Raw genomic sequence first — 20344 nt, 5'->3', positions numbered from 1 at the left:
GCTCATTTAATACATGAAACCACAATTATTTAAAACTCATAAGGAGGTTCTATAATTGTGTTACAGGGATGGAGAAGATATGGGACTTACTGCTATTTTATTGGACATGTAGCAGCAACATTTTCTGAAGCAAACGACACTTGTGAAGGAGAAAAATGTTACCTAGCCACAGTTGAAAGTAGGTATGATAATGAATTTTCTTTGTTTTTTGAAAAGGTAAAGATTGTATGTTTCAAATTACTCAGGTAACTACTTCTCACTTGTTACACAAGATTTATTAGTAAATTACCCAAGCTACAGGTGAGGTTTGTAACACAAAAAAAGTTACTTTTTTCTTTATTTATATGGCATGTGAAGCAAGGAAAAGGAGAAAAGAATTCATTATCAGATGTCTAATCTAATTAGATAAATTAGATACATTGAAATTAGATAAATTTAGATAAATGCTTTTGTTTTCACTTCTGTTACTGTAATCTTCCTTGCAGATACGAACAAGCCTATTTGACTAGTCTTGTTGGGCTGAGGCCTGAGAAGTATTTCTGGCTGGGTCTCTCTGACATGGAGGACCAAGGAACTTTCAGATGGAGCAGCGGCGAGGATGTCTCCTTCACGCACTGGGATGCAGCAATGCCCAGTAGGTGCTGTGACTGTGGATCAAAACTGATTGTGCCATATTTTTTCACTTATGATGTTAGGAAGCCTACATTCACATGATAATACTGAAATTGCACAAAAGAACAGAAAGCATGGTTTTGAAATGCTATGAGGGAATCTGTTCTCCTCAAGATAGAATACATCCTTCCTAGTGATAATTTGTCTAAAATTTTTCTAAAATCTTTCAGTGAGGTTATGAAATCTTAAATAAATGTAAACAGCACAGAGCTATGAAACTTCTATAAATGCAACAGGAGAAAACATCTTGCCAGGTACTCTACAGTGCCAGCAGATGAACAGATGAAACTTCATCATATCTCTTTAAGGCTTAAGTAAGAATGAGATCCTCGTTATAAACACAGTTTTTCCCTGTGAAAAATAAAAATTATCTATCCATAGAATTCATTATGAAGAACATCCAAAATAGAAAGAAAAACAAGGAAAATATTCAAAGTGATTATGTCCTGCTCAGACTGAAACCTCCTCTTCAGCTCTGTGGAAAACACCTATAATATTTCTCTTCTGTTCAAGTTCTTCTATTCAAGTGCTATTGTATGACAAGAAGGGAATGGGCACTTCTCAGAGTTTTTAAACAAGATTCTAGTAATTTAGAGTGTATGATGAAATAACCAACATGTTTTTTATTTCTCATAAAGGAAGTAAACCAGGGTGTGTTGCCATGAGAACTGGAATCGCAGCTGGATTATGGGATGTTCTTGACTGTGAATCTAAGCAAAAATATATCTGCAAACAATGGGCAGTTGGTGCAACAGCCCCACCTATTTCAACTACTGCTCCGAAACCCACATGTCCTGAAGGCTGGATATCAAATGATGATGCTAGTTCCTGTTATAAAGTAAGTGCTTAAATAGTTAAAAGAAATGCTTTGAAATGCTTTGCTTTTCACCTTTGTGTTAAATAATCAGACCACTCTATTGGAAAAAATGTTATAAGCAGTATAATCCATTTCTCCTATATATTATTTGGCTTCTATGAAACTTCATTTATATTTGATCAAGAGCATATTTCTTCATTTTATATTTTATGTGTATTACATATACGTGTATTATATTGTGTTATAGATATACATGTATATCCTTATTTTATGTTACACATAGTGTATGTTTTAAAGCAATTTCTTCACAGTACTTTTGCAGGTCAGATATTAAAGAGAAGTCATGGATTGAAGCTCGAGATTTTTGTAGACAGATTGGAGGGGATCTGGCCACCATCAACAATGAGGAGGAGAAAAAAATGCTATCAAGAAGAAACAGGTGAATATCTTTTTTTATCTTATTAGACTTTAAAGGTGCTTAAAATGAACAATTATAGGTACTCAGATAATTTCTAAAATAGAGATTCCTAAAAATCCAAAAACACTGTGATAACTTTGAAATTTTATCTACTTATGGGCGTTAACTGTTTAATTTTTAAAAAGACTTTTTTTCATGGCTAATAGATATCATTTAGGAATACAAGAAATTATAGGAGGTGGTATTCTCAGCTGGGTTGAAAATATTACCAATATGTTTACTTTTGACACACCTCAAAAAAGCCAAAGCTGAGACCATCTTCAACAGCAACAGCCTCAATCAGCAAAGGCCTTTCCTAAGAAAACAGAGTAGAGAGGAAATACAAGATCACTACTATCAATAATTTTGATAAATCAACCACTGATGCTAAGCAAATGTAGAGTGACTGTTCATATAGCAGTTAGCAGTGCTACAGTGTCAGCTATTCTTACAGCTCCATTGCTATGGTATTGATGATTAGTTAGGGACCTGATATTCTTGAAGTTCTTTACCAACCCACATGGTTTTAGAATTCTATTATCTTGCTTTGTTCAAGAAGCATCCCTTGTCTAAAGTATACAACAATTACTAGCATGTTTTTAAAGGCTTCAGTTACATTTCTAAGTTAATACAACAGTGTTTGTATAGGTTGTGAATGCAGGGCTAGTGCACTGCCAATTACAGCTGTTGCATCAGCACATTTGAACTGTGAATCCCAGTGAGTATAATAAGCATTTGTAAACTGCAGGGAAATTGTATCATAGAGGCTGGTAAGGCAGGTAATAGGGAGAAAAATATTAGATATTTCTATGGAGAACATATACATAAGTATAGCCTTCACCAAAGCTAATAGAATAATTAATACTACTTCACTGCACTTTGGAAAATGCTTTAGACAGTTTAATGATGTGTAACCTGGATGTTGTTTGCATAAGTGTTTACAAACTGTTCTGTTTTATAATTTGTGTTTGAGTCAGTCACTGTAGTTTTGAAACAGTTTGGCTTGGTATATTTTCCTTGAATCCAGATGAAGGATTTGCCTGGAGTGATGGCTCTCCTGTAAGTACTTCAATTTTTCATCAGATTTATTTAGTTAAGACGTCTTGGTGTTTGTACATGTGCTTTTTGACTTTTTACTGTTCTCCTCTTCAAAGAGAATGCTAATCCTGCAAACATTTATATGGCTGTTAACCTTTATTACCATCAGTAAAATCACAGCAACGCATTTGAACACATGGAAATAATTGGCATCTCACTACAGTCTGCAGCTTTCTGCACAGTCTTCCAATATATTTTCTTTTCCAAAAATGTAGTATTAACACACAGCATCACAACATAAAACTTGGTCATACCAGATCTTGTATCCATTCTCTGGTGAGAAATATATAAAGAACTAAGCATGCAACAGATGTATTTCTCAGTATCCTCCTGCATTTTCCAGTAAGCAGAGGATCAGGGACTTTCAGAAACAGATCCGAGATCTGTATTCCTACATGATGTTCCTACAGAATTCCACTTTTTATTATGTCCAAATGCTCTTACATTTCCTATTTGCACTCTATTTCCTATTTTTTGATCCATGCAATGACCTTTCCTCTTATGGAAACTAATGCCTTAGTTTAAAAGTTTTTGGAAAGAGAACTTTGTTCAAAATCCCAAGTAGCTTTTATCAAACAGTTCTTCCTTCCTGTTTGGATGAGAGTTCCTTCAGAGCTAACTTCACCAGATTTCTAAGACATGGCTTCCCTCCCAGAAGCCATGTTCCTGTCCTCATTAACTGAGAGAGAGAAAGCGGTGAGAGCTGAATTGAAGAATGTTATGGTCACTGCTACCAGATGGCTGTTGCACAATATCGTTTTGAACCAGGTCACAATCATCGTAGTGAAAGCTACAATGCCTGTGTAGGAACAGTGAGAGTGGGTCGGAGTGAAGTCTTCTGCTAGATGAAGTTTATTAGCAGCAGTGCATATGCCCATTTTTATTCTGACTGTGTCTGGTGTTTGAGATATGAACAATAAGAAAAGTCCTCCATGGCAAGACAACCTGATCTCCAAATTACTGACATTGACCCATTGTAAAAATACTTACACCTATTTCTTTTTCTATATTTGTACTCCTCTTAGTAAGATACAGAATCTTTGTGTTTTTTTTTGCCAGTGGATAGTATAGCTGCTGAAACCGATCAAAAGATTATTTCTTTTATAGGTTAGGTACACAGACTGGAGTGATCATCCAAGAAGTGCAGGAGGACACATGTTCTGTGGTGTAATCAATGGTAGAACATATTCTGGGCAATGGCTTCTTTCACTCTGCGAAGAGCAGCATGACTGGGTTTGTCAAATTAAAAAAGGTAGATTTATTATTCTCTTTAGTCAGGAAGCTTAAATAACTTTTTAAAATCTTTGCTTTCTGATCTAATTTGCTGGAGAAAGATACAAAATTTTGAAAACGATGATTTTTCCAAATGCATGCCAAGAAAATTAGGTAACATAATACAGGCCAGGATTTTTCAATGACAGATGATAAGAATAAATGAATTAATTTCTTCATGTAAATAGCAGTGTATAAATAATGGTGCTTAATAGATTGCAAACATTTTGTAAAATAATTTTTTGTTTGTGTGCTTTTGATGTAGGAAGTAAGGAGTTGCGTCTTCCTTACAGCACTGATCGTGGATAAAGCCGGAAAAATCTAAAAAATGTCTGGTGTACAAATGTACTTTTTCTTGAGATCTGACTGGATTTACTGCTAATTACAACAGGAGATGGCTTTCCTAAGGGAAAGCTCCATTAGAAAAGTTTGTGTTGAAGTCACTTAGTAAAAGAAAAGTGTAAATCTAGTAAATCTAGAGTTAATTTTCATCCTATTTATGAGAAGACCCCTTTGGAAAATTATACCATCAAGAAAATGGTACATTTACTGGAGCATCAGTAAACAGAATATAAAACCAAAGCTTAAAATGTTTCAGATAAATCTACTGTGGTTCATAGCTCAGGAGACTGTTTTAATTAATGTTGATCTCAACAGGTAAGCAATCCATCTATGGATTTTTTGCTGAAATGAAGCACAGCTTATGATATAAAATTATAAGACTATGTATTTTTCATAATGCATAGTTGAAATTTGTAGCTAAGCTTGTTTCTTTCCTAGTCAACGGAAAAGGAGTGCAAAAGTCTGCTTTAGTTCTTGCTTGGTTCCTTGCAGTCACTCACAGAAAAATTGCCACATTATAGCTTCTGTTCTGTTGTTTTGCAGGAGTGATGCCAAAACCTGAACCAATTGACACATATGGTAGGTTTTTGTATGCATTTAATCATTTTTTTCATCATTTTTTAAAATCAAAATTGTTACTCTCAAATGAATTTTTATGTCCTACAAATGAAGAACTTAAGGCTATCTTATTTGTCTTCCAGAGTATAAAACCACTGTGGATGGATGGGTCATGTACGAAGATAAGCTATACTACATCAGCAAAGAACAAGTCTCCATGGAAGAAGCCCGAGAGTTTTGCAGGATGAATTCTGCAGATCTTGCTGTAATTAGTAGTAATAGTGAAAGGAGGTTCATACAGAGAGCTCTGATAAAAAATGTAAGAACCAGTACAGTGTAGAAACATTTTGACAGCCTTGAATTATCTTAGAAATAGAGCTAATGGTATTTTCACCAATTAAATGTAACTGAGACCATTGAAATCCCCCAACAAAATGCTATTTTTTGTTCTGGGTGATTTGTTTTTTCCCACTTGGCACGTGCTTTTCTACTTGTTTTACATCAAAGAATTTTTTTGAAATTATCATAAAAATATAGAATGGTTCAAGTTGGAAATCATCTTAAAGATCATTTTGTCCCAACCCCCTGCCATGGGCAAGGCTGCTACCCATAGATCAGGCCCAGGGCCCCATCCACCCTGGCCTCAAACATTCCAGGAATAGGGTATTCACAGTTTCTCCGGGCAGCTGTGCCAGTGCCTCACTGCTCTCTGAGTAATTAATTTCTTCCTAATATCTAATCTAAATCTCCCTTCTATTCTTTTAAAGCTATCCCCTCTTGTCCTATCACTACTAGACCATGAAAATATCAATCTCTCTCCTTCTTATAAGCTCCATTAAACTACTGTGGAAGGCTGCAATGAGGTCTCTGTGGAGACTCCTCCAAGCTAAACTAGCCCAGCTCACTTAAACCTTTTTCATAGGAATGGTGTTCCAGCCCTCTGAGAATCTTTGTGGCCTTCTCTGTATCTGCTCTGACACCCTTCTTATACTCCAGATGAGGCCTCACAAGAGCAGAGTAAAGGGGGTGATCACCTTCCTTGTTCTGCTGCCCATCCCTCTGTTGATGTGGCTGAGGATACTATTTGGCTTTTTGGGCTGCACATGCACACTGCTAGCTCATGTCCAGCTTTTCATTCACTAGAACCCCCAAGTCCTTAAAATAGTTTCTTTCTGTTTTAGGATAAATACAGGACAGAGTCAGAACAATACTTCATTGGTTTAAAAATTAGTGTGGATAAAACATTTAGGTAAGTTAAGATAATCACATTGTAATATCTGTAATATGCAGAAGCAAACTATTATATGAAGTCAGAGGTACTAAATGTGGTGTTTATCAAGGACAAGGACTGAAGGCGGTTGTATGTTTAACAAGTACAAAGCAAAAGCAAATAATCCTAGAACAGACTAAGTTCCAGTAGGTTTCCCCAAGAAGAAAAATGGAAGGAGCATTTTTTGGCAGCTGGACTCTTATGCTTTCTATTTCAAAGATTGGCCCCATGAACTGGAGGTATTTTTTGCATCTACAGAAACATCAAGAATACTCAGATTGAAGAATGTAATACTAAGTAGATGATTCAGTGTGAAGAAATTAAGATAAATTAAACTTCTAATATCCTCTGCATTGTTTACTATGGCTAACTGAATATTAGTTTCTGATATTAGATGATGGTTGACCACTCCTGCCTGCCAATGGAAAATATTCTCGATGTTTTCTTTTTCTATACTGCAGCCAGCGATATCTTACACAAATTTCTTCAAATTTGAATAATTAAATTTGATTTGAAAATCAAAGAGAAAAAATCTTAACAGTTTTTGCCAGTTCCTATAAATGCTTATGGATTTTGTCTTTGTGAAATGTTCATTAGGATTCTTATCTAATAACTGAAAGAGTATTAATTAATAATTTTTTGTGTATCTTTTCTTTAAGCTGGATAGATGGGACTCCAGTAACGTATGTGGCCTGGGCTCCTAATGAGCCTAACTTTGCAAATAATGAGGAACATTGTGTGGTAATGTTTTCAAAGCAAGGTAGATAATAAGATTAAACTGTTAGACTTTACTTCTCTCCTTTTGGATTATAATTGATTCTGGCTAACTTCTGCTGTTAGTGGCCATACAATCTTAGTGCTATTTTCTGCAGTTCCTTAAGAGGGACAAGCCAACAAGATACAATGACTGACATAAGCTCCAGCCATAGAAGAGTCTATGTATTCAGTATGGGGAGACTTTAGTCCCATGTGTAATTTAATGCAGGTACCTCTCTGGGCTCAAGAGATTGACATTGCATATTACGTGCTCTGCACTACTGCTCTGAGTAAAAAATTGATAGATGAGTGGAGCCTATATTCACTGCTGTGAACTTAAGAAAGTATTTATGACTTAGCTGCAAAACAAAAAAAAGGGGAAGTTTAAGGTACAAGCCAATAAGAAGATAGATAACAAACATTTTATAATGTTTGAAGACTACGCTATGCTCTCAGATTGATCTGGAATGTTCTATCTCATACATTTTGCATGTTTTCTTTATGTTGTATTACCTCTGCTCCCTGCAATGTAGTGATGCCATGGCCTGAACAAATCATAAGCAGGTATGGGCACTGTGCAGAGCCCTGGAAGAGGAGGAACAGCAGGGTCAAGCAGTTCAAATTAAACATAAGGGGCTACAGCTGAGCTACTGTAAGAGCTTCAACTGGCTCATTCAAAGCTGCCATGGTTACTTTGCTCTCAGATAAAATTGCAGACTGAAATATAAAGAGTACATCGTGTTCTGATTTAAAAAAAAAAAAGTTCATCAGATGTTTGTATTTTTTCTCATCATCTGCCTCCTGTAATTCTCCTACTTTGACAACTTAATGTGAAATCAGAATGAAGTTAATCAGTAACCAGGATATTTGCTCTTTTTTTTTCCTGTCTTTTGTTCTTTTTGCAATTGCTAAGCAAGGAGCCCACAGACTGATGGTGCAGAGCAGCTAAAGCACATACTGTTTACAAAAGGAAGATGTTTAAGTTCATAAATGTAGTATGAGTTCTCTTTTACTCACTTTGATGGTCTGAAAAGTAGAGATTACACTCTTATTCGAAATAGGAAGAGATTTTTGCAAATGCTATAACATCTTAACTTGTTTATTCAATCTATTTTTAGGCTTGTGGAATGATGTAAACTGTGGTGTCCCCAATAGATTTGTATGTGAAAGACATAACAGTTCTATTAATTCAACACTTTCTTCTCCACTTCCTCCTGGAGGATGTCCAGAAAGTTGGCTTTTCTTTAACAACAAGGTACATCAATAAGTATCTTAAGTGAATTCCATATGGCAGCGGGACTGAAAAAAAGAACTGTAATCACAAAAGTATGCTTTTGTTATTATGAAACAAAGGAGTAATTATCCAGTCAATGTATGCTGACAGTATACCAGGACCTCTCTGGAGGTAACTATAGACATCTAACTTCATAGACAAACACAGTATATTGTTACTGCATAATACTTCTGTTTCTCTCCTGTGTTATGTATTTATGTTGCGAACTGAAGTTTTTAATGATTGGGCTTGGGAAAAAAACCCTTCAGGTGGAATGATTTAGAAGGAATTCATTTGAGCAAATCTGCTGGCTTGTATAAGAGTTCCCAAAGCTTTCAGTTCAGACATATTATCCCAAACTGAAATTGTTTTGAGCATGATTTTACATACAGTCTTGTTCTGGAAGTCCTCATTGCTGTGACAAAAGTATTTGTACCAATTGGAGTTGAAAGCTGTTTTACTTGATGTACATACTCCGCACTGCAATTGCATCCCAAGAACTTTAGGTAAAGATGGCAAATAGTATTTCATGCAGTTTCACACAGTGAGCAGATATTGTCACAGTCACTGGAAGCCCGACAGGGAGCAGTGGCAATCACTTTCTGCAACTGTATTACCCAAAGCCACTGAACTTAAATGATCTTTCTCTTACAGTAAGGGGCAGGCAGAAGGAAATGTATAGCAGGATTATATACCTCACATTGTTATGAGTAATTCAAGTGATACTCAGTTCCTGGATTACGCCTTGTCCGAAGAAAGGGGCCAAATATCTACCTCACTGGACATACATGCTTAAAGATCTTGCACATCACTGACTTATTACTCTTGAAATATGTCAATTATTCTAGCACCTTTATTTTTCTAGAGAACTGTGCATCCTATAGCTAATTGATAGTATTCACAATCAACAGTTTCCATCTCCATTAGTTTGAATGAATGGTTGCTTTTTTTCCCCCCCTCCCCAGTGTTTCAAAATATTTGCCTCCAATACAACAAGAAAGTTGGCATGGCATGATGCACGAGAAGTTTGTACTCATCTGGGAGGAAACCTGGCTTCCGTACCGAATCAGCAAGTGCAAGGTATGTATATGGGCTCTCCTGAAACATGCTCTCAAAAATATCAACATCCTACTAAGGAATGTGCTAAACTCTTGAATACATATTACAAAATTATCTGCTGAGAATGGCTTATTTACCAGGTCAGTTTATGTTTTAATTCTGAAGTGTGAAAGATTTGCTAAATCATGTTTCATGTAAGAAATAACATGCGTGTTTCTAATTCTTTCCATTACCTGTTTTTTGAGAAACTTCCAGTCTGTTTTGAGTGAGGTTGTCCAAATTCCTGAGACTAACTATTTTTTTTCTCTCACTGTCAATAGTATTTTTCCGATTTGCTACATATGCATACAATGTAAGGAAAGGGACATTTTCTAACTTGCTCCAGAATTTTTTCTTTGGCTGCTTTTCCCAGCCTTAATGCTTGTTTAATATATGTTCCAGAGATGATTTTCTAAGCACTTAATTAAAAGATGATGTGCTCTGTACTGGGAAATGTTATCCTTCTAATTTGGCTGCTGTTCTAGGCTTGTCCACATTTCTTCCTGGTTTGGATGAGTCATGATGAACTTTCGTTAATAAGAAGTTTTTGCTTCCCTCTAGCTTTTGTCTACTATCATTTAAAGGATGCTACAACCAATGTTTGGATTGGGATGAATGATATCAACAGAGAATCTACATTTCTTTGGGCAGATGGGAGCACCGTTTCCTACACCAATTGGGTTGAAGGTGCACCAGAAACCAAACAAAGCTTCTTTGACTTTTATGAGTTTGAATTGTTGGAAGATAAGACTGTGGAGGTATGGAAAATATAATTAGCCGCTGTATCTTAGGCAGCCAGATAATTTTCCTAAAAGGAAAGTTACAGAAACAATAACAAAATGTTGAAACAGGTCCTTTAGCCAGCGGAATGGACCTTAGTAAAGTACATTCCAAATTTACCAAAAATATTTGGCAGAAATTCTGAAGAAGAAGGACAAAAGGTCTGAGCTATTGCAAAACAACAATTAAAAAAAAAAATAAAAACAAACAAACAAAAACAAAGACATACATTACATCAGTTCCCTCCAAAACTGCACTACCACTAGCATTAGTGGCAACACAAAATATATAAAAGTGATGGAAAAAAAAAAAAAAAAACAAATTAAGGTCCAAAGCTAATTTTTCCATGTGTTTCCCATTTCCTGGTTAATGTGATTTCAACTTTTTTATTAGTTTCTGATGGTATAGAAGGATACCTTCAACTAAAGGGCATTTGTTTTGTTGAAGTTAAATCTCTTTTCTGAAGGAGTTTCTGCAGAAATAGTAGGCAGCTGGTGGTCACTGGAGATTCTTAACATGTGCCAAAACTCATTCAAGTCAGCATAACAAATAAACTCAGATAAAATACAAAAAGATGGGCAAGACCAATCCTGAAACTAGGGGAACCATCTAGAGGAAATTTTGAAGTAATTAAAAATAAGGAAGTAAAGGGAAATTTTTGTTGCTCCTGAAGATATCTGATAGTGATACCTTGATAAAGGCTACAAACAACTGATAGAAAGTGCATGCTTTCTGCAAAATAGTCAACTTATGATAAATCCAGAGCAGTGCTTTTAGTAATAATTCATATATGTTTTTTCATACACGTGAATTCTCAGAAGTAAATCTATATAATGATAATAATAATAATCAGAATTGAGAAGACTGTAATGACAGTCTTATTTTTATAGACTTTTCTTTTAGATTTTGGCATCAGTGAGAGTCTGGTTCAAATGGGTCACTAATAAATATCAGGACGGATCATTTGTCAAGAATCTTGTCAAACTGATCCAACGACATAGGTGCTCAGTAAGCTCTTCTCCTCTCCATCACAAGGCTTGCACTAGGAGCACAGGATTTTCATCTCACTGTACAGTGTTTGCCTTTTCTAATGACTGTTTACATTGCCTTCTTTTTCAGACAGATTGTGTTTTCGTGATAAAATTAGATGGCAAATGGAGAGATGATAGCTGTGACAACAAGAGAGGCTACGTATGCCAAATGAATTCACGTGAGTTTTGCTTAAGCCAGTCTCCTAAATAGGTTAAGCATCTCGATTATATAAAAACAATATAAAATGCACTGCAAACTGTTGTCACTTTTTCTAGCTTTGAATGTCATTCCAAATCTCTCTGATTTTAAAAGCTCCTCCAGTCTTAAGACAAAACTTTTTTTCTAAAGTATAATTTGTTCCACAGAAATTATTGGAGAGGAAACACTGTCTTAACTGGGATTTTGTACCTAAATCATGAATAATGCTAGAGAATAATACGTGAAAAGATGTCTTCTTAGTGAAATAGAAGATGCTTAGACATACTCTTAAAGTGCAGAGTAAAATGAGGAACTTGCAGTGATACCCCCATTACTTCTGGCTGTATCTGAGAAGATATAATCTTCTTCTATTGAAACTCTTCTGCCCAATGTTTTAGGAACTCTAATAAAATGTACTGTCTCTTGGTGGTGTCTTCATCTTCAAAGAATATTTTTATATCAAAACAAGAAATGTATGTTTATTTTCCTGCTATAGAATTGTAGTTATGCAAATCATTGTAGCCCAGACATGCAATGGGAATGGACCAAAAGCACAGATAACAAAACAGCCTCACCTTTATCACACCATTGGTAAAAAAAATAAATAAAATAGCTGTCCACTCTTCAGTCAGCTGCTCCAGCCTGTATGCTCTCAACATAGCTAACTTGTTTGTATGAACCCCATCTTCCTGCACAGCAAACAGAGTTTCAAGAAGGCACTGTTGTCTCATTTTATCTCAGGTACAGCTGTTCTCTACAATCTGTTGATTCACAGGGCAGAAATAAACATTGCTCCACTCAGCTGTGCAGACAACATTCACACAGTCCTAATAGACAGGTTAATGACTTAGTCAACAGCAATCTATTAACATTAACTGTCTCAAGTTGTGCTAACAGAGAACAACAGTAAATGTCTTAAAGGCCATTCCCAAACCCTCCCCTGCCAGTGACCTGAAATAAGTGTGTATTCAGATATCCAGATGTAGTCAAAATATTTTGAATTATGGGAACACAAATATTCAATTTATAAGGGAAATTTCTACACTAGTCTGGCATCCAGCAAGTATACTGTCTACTTCATGGCACTCAGGATTTTAGTCTGTTTTTTTACATTAACAAATTTGGCTTTTGTTTTACAAGGGTTTTTGTTTATTTGGTTTTATTTTACCTATTGTTCATCAACCTAAATGAATAATTTAACTTATGGATATTTTGAACATTGTATTTTTTTAAATTTCTTTTATACTGGCTATCAGTGGTCTGTTTAAATTCACGCATCTTATTTTTGTTCAGTAGTTACTGCACAGTTTAACTTACCAGCAACAAATCCATCTTCTGACTTTGTCCACTATGGTGATAGCAGCTATCTAATTGTCTCATCTAAAATGCAATGGGAAGAGGCCAGAAGAAACTGTCAAGAGCAACATGCAGAACTTGCAAGCATTTTAGATGCCTACATCCATTCATTCCTTTGGATCCAGATACAGAAATATGGAAAACCTGTATGGATTGGCCTTAAAAGCAATACTGTAAGTGTTGGACAGATGTGGGGTTCAGGTGCTCAGTGAACTCTTCTGCTTCTTTTGTTTCTGTTGGATGCTCAGCTTATAGCAATTCTGAAATAACCATCCTGTTGGTGGTTACACCATGTGTGTACATGAATTTCTAATGGCCCCATGAAAACTGATTACAGGCTTTCATGCACCAAGTCCAGAGGAAAGAAATCACAAAAGAGGTTGAGAAGGTTGGAACTAATACAAAGAAAAAGCTCCAGAAATAATAAAAGAAATGGTAACAGAAATAATATTACAGACTGAGTGTCACAAGCCAAGTGTAGCTACTGTGCAGAAGCCATTAGCTGTTTTGAAAGCCATTGCAGCTCTCTGCCATATATAGGGCTTCTTGTAACTCTTATTTATATCATAATAGTTGCTATGAGTATTAGAGATTTTATGGATGATCTTGACTGTTAAATATCAAGTAATCTTTACTCACCAAATTGCTCAGTCTAAATTTAAAGCAGAATACCAGGGGTGAGTTAATTGTAATTGCTTCTCTTATATAGGTAAATAATTTAAGATTGACTTATGGGAGTTTCTTACCATGTTTTATAAGCTTGTTTTAATTTCAAAAAATCCTCTTGACAGTAATGCATCATTGAATATGATTAATTCTTAGTTCTTAAGTAACTATAGCTGCCAGTGACATTGGTACTGTGAATAGTGTTTAAAACAACAGAACAGCACCTGTTTATTTGTTTTTTCTTGAAAATCTCAAATAAAAATGGAACGTTATGTGGCTGAGTTTTTTATGCTATAAACACCACAGAACTTTATTATCAAAGCTTAACTGTTTTCAGACTAGGAGTTATTACAAATGGACTGATAACTGGAAAACCAGATTCACTAAGTGGGCAGCAGAGGAGCCAAAGAAGAAAAATGCTTGTGTCTATCTAGACCTTGATGGTACCTGGAAAACAGCGCCTTGCCAAGAAACATACTTCTCAGTTTGTAAGAAATCAAATGGTAAGTGAATGTAATCATTCAAAAGACACATTCTTAATTCCACTACTTTGCCTAAACCTAGAGGCTTTGTTATGGCTTAGGTTAAAATCCTCATAGCAGTAAACTTCAAAATACTGTCTACCTCCATGCAGAATCTGGAAGTTTTCTATTAGACGGTATATGAGCTCAAGTCTAAGGCACATGAAAGCCTTTTGGAGAAATGGATATGGCTGCTCTGCTTTTAAGTAGTCATAACTGTTTGCATAAGATGAAACTCTGTTCTTCAGGTATTTTTCCTCTTTCTGAGATGTGGGCATAAATCATACTTGAGATTGTGTAACGTAAGTAAGTGCTGGAGCTTTCACCACCTGCATGGACAGCAACACCTGGACAAGTTCATGCTCTGATGTCACATTGGCAACCAAAATGCTAGCAAGAATTTTCCTTCCATTTGCTATTGTTAGAGCTAAAGCAGTTCTGATCTAGGCATAAGAGCCTTGGTAATGTGAATGAGACTTTAATTCCAGGTAGAGGTATTCCAGAGTTATGTTTATTTGTAGATTTTGCAGAAGCATGTTGTTTCCCTCCTCAATTAAGGAGGCTTGACTTTGAAGCTATACAATAGAGTCTCTTCCATATGTGAGATTCAAGACAGGCTTAAACACCTGAAAGGGACTTCTGAGTTAAACTTTCTAGACATACATTTGGTCTTCATATGCAGTGCAAGAACCAAAGAAGTGAGTTATACACATGATAAATAAACTGATTTGGCAGTGACATGTTAAACTGATGGCTCATTTATATAAAGTGACCACACATGGACTGCAGCAGCCATAAAATATGGGACTGTGATATTGACAATTTGTTAGCTTGCAACAACTTGCTGTAATGTGAGAATGCAAATTTAAGATATGAATCCTTATCGCTCAGGGTTTCTTTTCCTCACAGTGCTGCCAAGCCAGATAAGCATTATAGAATGTGATTTGTTTCCATGTCTTAAGGAATGTGGCTGGAGAGTAGATGTTTCACAATTCTGGATGCCTAGATCTCTCTGTTTTCTGAGCCGGGGCATAGAAGAAGAGTCAAGAGTAGAGTTTGAGGTAGTTAATGCTTGCTGGTAGAAATTGTGCTCCATTTATACGCATACCCCACTTCATGTGTTGCTCACAATGCAATACCAATTTTAGACTTTCCGACCAATTTCAATCTTCTTTAGTTGTAGCTCCAACTGAGCCTGCTCAGCTGTCTGGTGAATGCCCTGAAGCAGCTGACCTGCAAGCTTGGATCCCTTACCATGGGCACTGCTACTACATTGAGGCTTCAGCAGCGACAAGGTGGGCCCAGGCCTCCCTCAAGTGCACTCATTTAGGTAAGAGACTTTGTCAACTGACGTGATCTTTACAAAGGACTTATACAAATTCTACACAGAAATATAAAAACATTGATTTTAGAATACCATTAAAAATATTTATTTAAATTGAGGCAGTGATGGGGAACCATGGCCACCACCAACAGGGGTACTGTCCTCATAAAAATCATAGAATCACAAACAGCTCCTAGTTGCAAAAGACACATAAGGATCAAGTACAACTTCTGAAGAAGAAATGGGTGAAGCTAGCATGCATAAAACTTTCAAAAGTTATCATTTTTACAGCCTTAGAAGAGGAGATCATTCCAGTGGTTGTTTGCCTAGATTGTGGTCATTTGCTTGTTAATGCCTTTCAGGTGCTACACTGGTTTCAGTAGAAGATGTGGATGAATCTGACTTTCTGATCCATACAATACAGCTACTTGGAAACAAAGTAGGAGGCTTCTGGATAGGACTTTACAGAAATATGGATGGTAATACCTTACTTTCAATATTTAACTTATTTGTAAGGCATTTTTATCTATACTGCCTTTTCATGAAGTCTTTTTTCGGAAAAGTGAACTCACAATGGATGGTGCTTGAATTCTAGCAGTCCCTCTATTTTGATATTTAATTCTGTGGTGCTACTTTTGAAATATGGACAACTTTAACAATTTCCAGAACTCAAATGCTTAATTTTTTTTCCAGTTGTAATTTTAAGGAATTCTCTTCTACTCTGGCATTTCTCATTGTCTATAGCCATTGTGGATGCTAATTAATGAAATACAATTATCCCTGTAGTAATTTTCTGCAGTTTTATTGTAGCATTTATACCTTTCTTCAATGATCTTCCAGTAAGAAAAAATGACAATATCTCCTATTGAAAAATGTGACATTTTTGAAGTAATTTTCTGTGGTATTAAAACATCTGTGTGGTAAATTTTAAAATTTATTACTATATATATCTTTCTCTTTAGACAAGTGGTTGTGGTTGGATAATGCTGCAATGGACTTTGTCAACTGGGAGGAGAAAGAGTCTGATGAGGAGCACCACTGTGTGGAAATGACTGCACCATCTGGTTACTGGGAAAATGCTGACTGCTATTCTGAAAAAGGATTTATCTGCAAGAAACCCAAAGGTAAGTCCTAAAAATAGAGCCCACCACTTTACTACTAGCTGTCATACCTCTATATCACAAGTCTGGAAATTATTTCTGATGGTTTGATTTGACATATCCCACTTTTCCAGATATTTGTTATTATTTTAGCAGCAGTGTCTGCTCTTGTATGAACTGTATATGCTCTAGGTTGAGAATGAGACTTTCAGAAAATTTCTACTATCTAATGAAGATTCTTGTGCAAACTTAGTTCCTGGAAAAGGTTTAAGTATTGTCATAGTTGTTATACTCTTGGAAGGAGGAATTCATCTGAGTATTCAAGCTTTCTTTTCAAGTGTGCTGTACTCAAATACTATCTCAAAAACTGATGTAATACTGGGCCTGATTTAATAACTTCAAAAAACATTAATGCCTGAAGAATACTAAAAGATCCATTGGTTTTGTTGACTAATAGTATCATGAGCACTATCTGTTATATGAAAATGTAAAGAAAGTCACTATAGAGCCTGTCTCATCAGAATTTCTCAAAACTTTTGGCCATAGTGGATATAGCAGTCTAATATTTTAGGGGGAGAGGAATATGTAGTAACACTTTTTTTCTTGTATTCCCAAGTGGAGATGTAAAAAATATAGCTGCCTTAAAGAGAGCACTATGATTCCATTCTTTTAATGTAGATGTTAAAATCCAATTATCTAAAATAAATAAATAAATAAATAAAAATAGGATGTCATCTCTAAACCTGTGTAATTTCTTTTGTAGTAGCTGTCAGACGAGGTTTAATTTTGTAGCTTTTGCTTTGTTCTTTTTTGTATTCTGCCATGGGCATAGAATGTGAAGCAGTGGAGACTGCTGTTCCAGACCCACTGAGTCATGGGCAATGTTTAATTAAATATTTCCCTTGCATTCTTAATTTTTATCTTGAAATAAGCATGTCCTTGGTAATAAATCAGTTAAGTGCCATTAGCGATTTACTAAGGAATTCTGAATTATATTCCAGAAACTCAGACATTTCTTCTTGAGGTTTGAAATATATTACTTTTATAGTTAAGCTGGAACTGTATATAAATAATTAGAAGAATAATGATATTAATAGTTAAGCTCCTAGTTTTTAAGAAGAAATACAGGATAAACGTTATCAGCAAACAAGTGCTAATCACATATTTTTATCCAACTTACTAAAACATCGAGAAAGCACTCAAGTCCATAAGATGCTCTAGTGTACAGCTATTGGAGTTACTATTCCTTTGTATCTGTTCATTTTAAATTTATCTCTGTTTCAGTTTCGTTTTATATTTTGCTTTTATAAATTCTACTCTGAGTAGTTTATCTGAACTGTAATGCAAAGGAAACTTGAGGAGAAATTCTTAGAAAGTCTTTTTTCACAGTCATTTTTCTTGTTCACTAAGAATGTCTGGTATGTTTTATTTTTCCCCTTTTCCTAAGTTTGAAGCATTTTTTGTATCTCTTTCTTTAACAATACTAATAACAAAAGATTTTATGGAGATCTTTTCTCTGTTTGTCCCTCTGTTATGCATAGGAAGCTTGGATGATTAAATCCCTAATTCATGGGACAATTTCTAAGGAAGACATTTAAGAAATCCAGGCTGGTAACAGCAGCCTCCTGCTAAATAAGGGGACATTAGAATACGCTGTGTGAAATTAATCTCTAGTGTTGTATATCATGTTCTTAGTAAATTAATATTTGAAGTAAAATGTGAAAATATTTTTGAATGAACACTTTTAAGTCACAATTTGCATTTTGGTAGAGATAAAAAAATATTTTGATGAATATTATAGTTTGATAAGACTAGGTAGGAAGATGCAACTTTAGCAAATTATTTTTTGCCTCACTTATGGCACCCTTTATTTAATTAATCTCATTAATGTAATAGTAATAGTAAGGTTTTTTTGATCCTATATAATTTTAGAGAAACAAGCAAACATGAATTTTAATGAAGTGTTATATTATTTCTCTCTGATATTTGCTGAAGTTGAACCAAGCGAGAGTCCTCAACTTCAGAAAGGTAAGAGCTTTCCTAAGAAAACTAATGAGAACCTAAATGGGAAAAAAAATAAATAAATAAACCCAAAAACAAAACAAAACAACAACAAAAAACTTCAAAATGAGTTTTCCTTATTATCCCCTTTTAGAGAACACCCTGCTGGCAGTTACTGAGATGAATAATTGTAAATCACTCATGAGAGTCCCCCACTGCCTTTTACAGTCACATGAGGGCATGGATAGTCATGGGTGGCTGAATTGCTGCAAGGCTAATGCAGATCTGACAAGCTCATCAGTGACCCAGCTAGAGACTTAGAGAAGAGAGACACCAAAGAACTGCAATTTGGCTGCAAAAATCTGTATAGATGTCTATGGAACTTGTTTCCATAGGAATTATTGCAAACAAATTGATAGGAAAATTAATTTCCAAATAATTAGCATCCCAAAGCTATAAATAAAGCATGTCCTGTGTCAATAAATCAAAATTGTGGCTTTCAAGATCTGCTCTCTGTTGTTCTAAGGCCTTCAGAGAGGCTTGTTTCCCATTTCCTCAGTGAGGCCCTGGGAAATAGTGCAAGGTTTCTTCCATATTTTCCCTGCAGAACAGTAGCACCATGCAGGGGGAACAAGGAAATTTCCTTTCCCAGGCCCTGAACATGCTGAAAGTTAAGATTATGCAAAACTGCTGTTCCCATGTTGATTCATTGACTTAAAAAGGACTATGCATACAGGTGCAGAACAGAATGAGGACTGAGGAAGTTCTCTAGCCAGTTGATCAGAGGGTTAGAAACCTCAGTGTAGCTTCTTATGGAAACAGAATATTGTCTTTAATTTAATTTCCTAGTCAGCTCTATTCATTACATAATTAAAAGCAGAAGTAAGCCATGAAATGAAGGTGACTAGTCATAAAGCTCAGAAGTCAAATAATGAACAAATCATAGATACATTACTCACTGAATTCTTATGCATGCTTTGACAGATAGCTTTGTATATCACTAACTCAGATCCATTGAAACTACATTAGCTTTAGTGAAAGGGATCTGGCTACCGATCAGCTATCATTCAGAGAGATTTGCTCTCTCCTGAGTCTGTTCAAGAGAGAACAGTTTGGTTTTCATGTTGTATGTGTAATAAAAGAAATATTAAGATTTCTCACAGTAATATGCATTCATTTCAGACAAGCAAAGGAGTGAAAAGACTCATCCACCTGTTCATCCCTCTGTTTGGCCTCTGTTTTTCTTGGCCATTCTCAGTCTTCTTGGAGCTAGTGTGTTAATCTACAAGAGAAAAAGGCAAAACCAACTATCAAGAGATTGAAACACTTCTAAATGATGTGTTGGTTCATTAAGGAATTGGTGAGAATGGGTTCTGTGGCATAAACTAATTCAGGCGAGGAAGTTACTTGCTGAAATTGAAGGATGTATCTGTTAAATGTCTCTAGCAATCTTAAATTAAATCCTTTTTCTCATTTTGCAATATTTTTCTTTTGTTTTTTTTTTTTTGTATCTTTTGTACCATGCATATTTCACAAAATCAGTGTTACTGAGTTATGTTGTAGTTTTGTAACAGTCAAGATGTTCCTCTAAAGAGCCCTAGCAAAAATGGTAATGTAAATAGCTTGTCAAGAAAAAAACATAATGAAAAAAAATGATGTAAACTTGTGAGAATAAATGTTCAATAAAATGTGATTACTATTAAGAACTGGATCCCTGTGAATTGAAAAAACAATAAAAATTTACAACTACTCA

The 20344-nt window shown here is 35.4% G+C and overlaps 1 protein-coding gene across 2 annotated transcripts in view; it reads left to right on the top strand.

Annotated features, from left to right (window-relative positions):
• Positions 1-20336, top strand: part of LOC100545114 (macrophage mannose receptor 1-like) — a 29406-nt gene extending 9070 nt beyond the window's left edge. The window contains exons 10-30 of one of the 2 annotated variants that reach the window (XM_031553904.1): positions 67-182; positions 486-634; positions 1311-1510; positions 1801-1928; positions 2924-3005; positions 4152-4296; positions 5202-5237; positions 5360-5535; positions 6398-6465; positions 7146-7246; positions 8361-8497; positions 9481-9595; positions 10175-10371; positions 11513-11603; positions 12920-13152; positions 13983-14148; positions 15344-15496; positions 15853-15969; positions 16453-16614; positions 18586-18618; positions 19774-20336. In XM_031553904.1, the coding sequence (XP_031409764.1) occupies positions 67-182; positions 486-634; positions 1311-1510; positions 1801-1928; positions 2924-3005; positions 4152-4296; positions 5202-5237; positions 5360-5535; positions 6398-6465; positions 7146-7246; positions 8361-8497; positions 9481-9595; positions 10175-10371; positions 11513-11603; positions 12920-13152; positions 13983-14148; positions 15344-15496; positions 15853-15969; positions 16453-16614; positions 18586-18618; positions 19774-19913 (2745 nt within the window). In that variant the 3' untranslated portion in view covers positions 19914-20336. Of the gene's footprint in view, positions 1-66; positions 183-485; positions 635-1310; positions 1511-1800; positions 1929-2923; positions 3006-4151; positions 4297-5201; positions 5238-5359; positions 5536-6397; positions 6466-7145; positions 7247-8360; positions 8498-9480; positions 9596-10174; positions 10372-11512; positions 11604-12916; positions 13153-13982; positions 14149-15343; positions 15497-15852; positions 15970-16452; positions 16615-18585; positions 18619-19773 lie in introns of both variants that reach the window. The other variant, XM_019616409.2, reaches the window with a different exon arrangement.
• The last annotated feature ends 8 nt before the right edge of the window (positions 20337-20344 follow it).

This window comes from Meleagris gallopavo, chromosome 6 (assembly GCF_000146605.3).
Source record: "Meleagris gallopavo isolate NT-WF06-2002-E0010 breed Aviagen turkey brand Nicholas breeding stock chromosome 6, Turkey_5.1, whole genome shotgun sequence".
NCBI lineage: Eukaryota > Metazoa > Chordata > Aves > Galliformes > Phasianidae > Meleagris > Meleagris gallopavo.
This window is presented reverse-complemented; position numbering and strand designations above follow the sequence as displayed.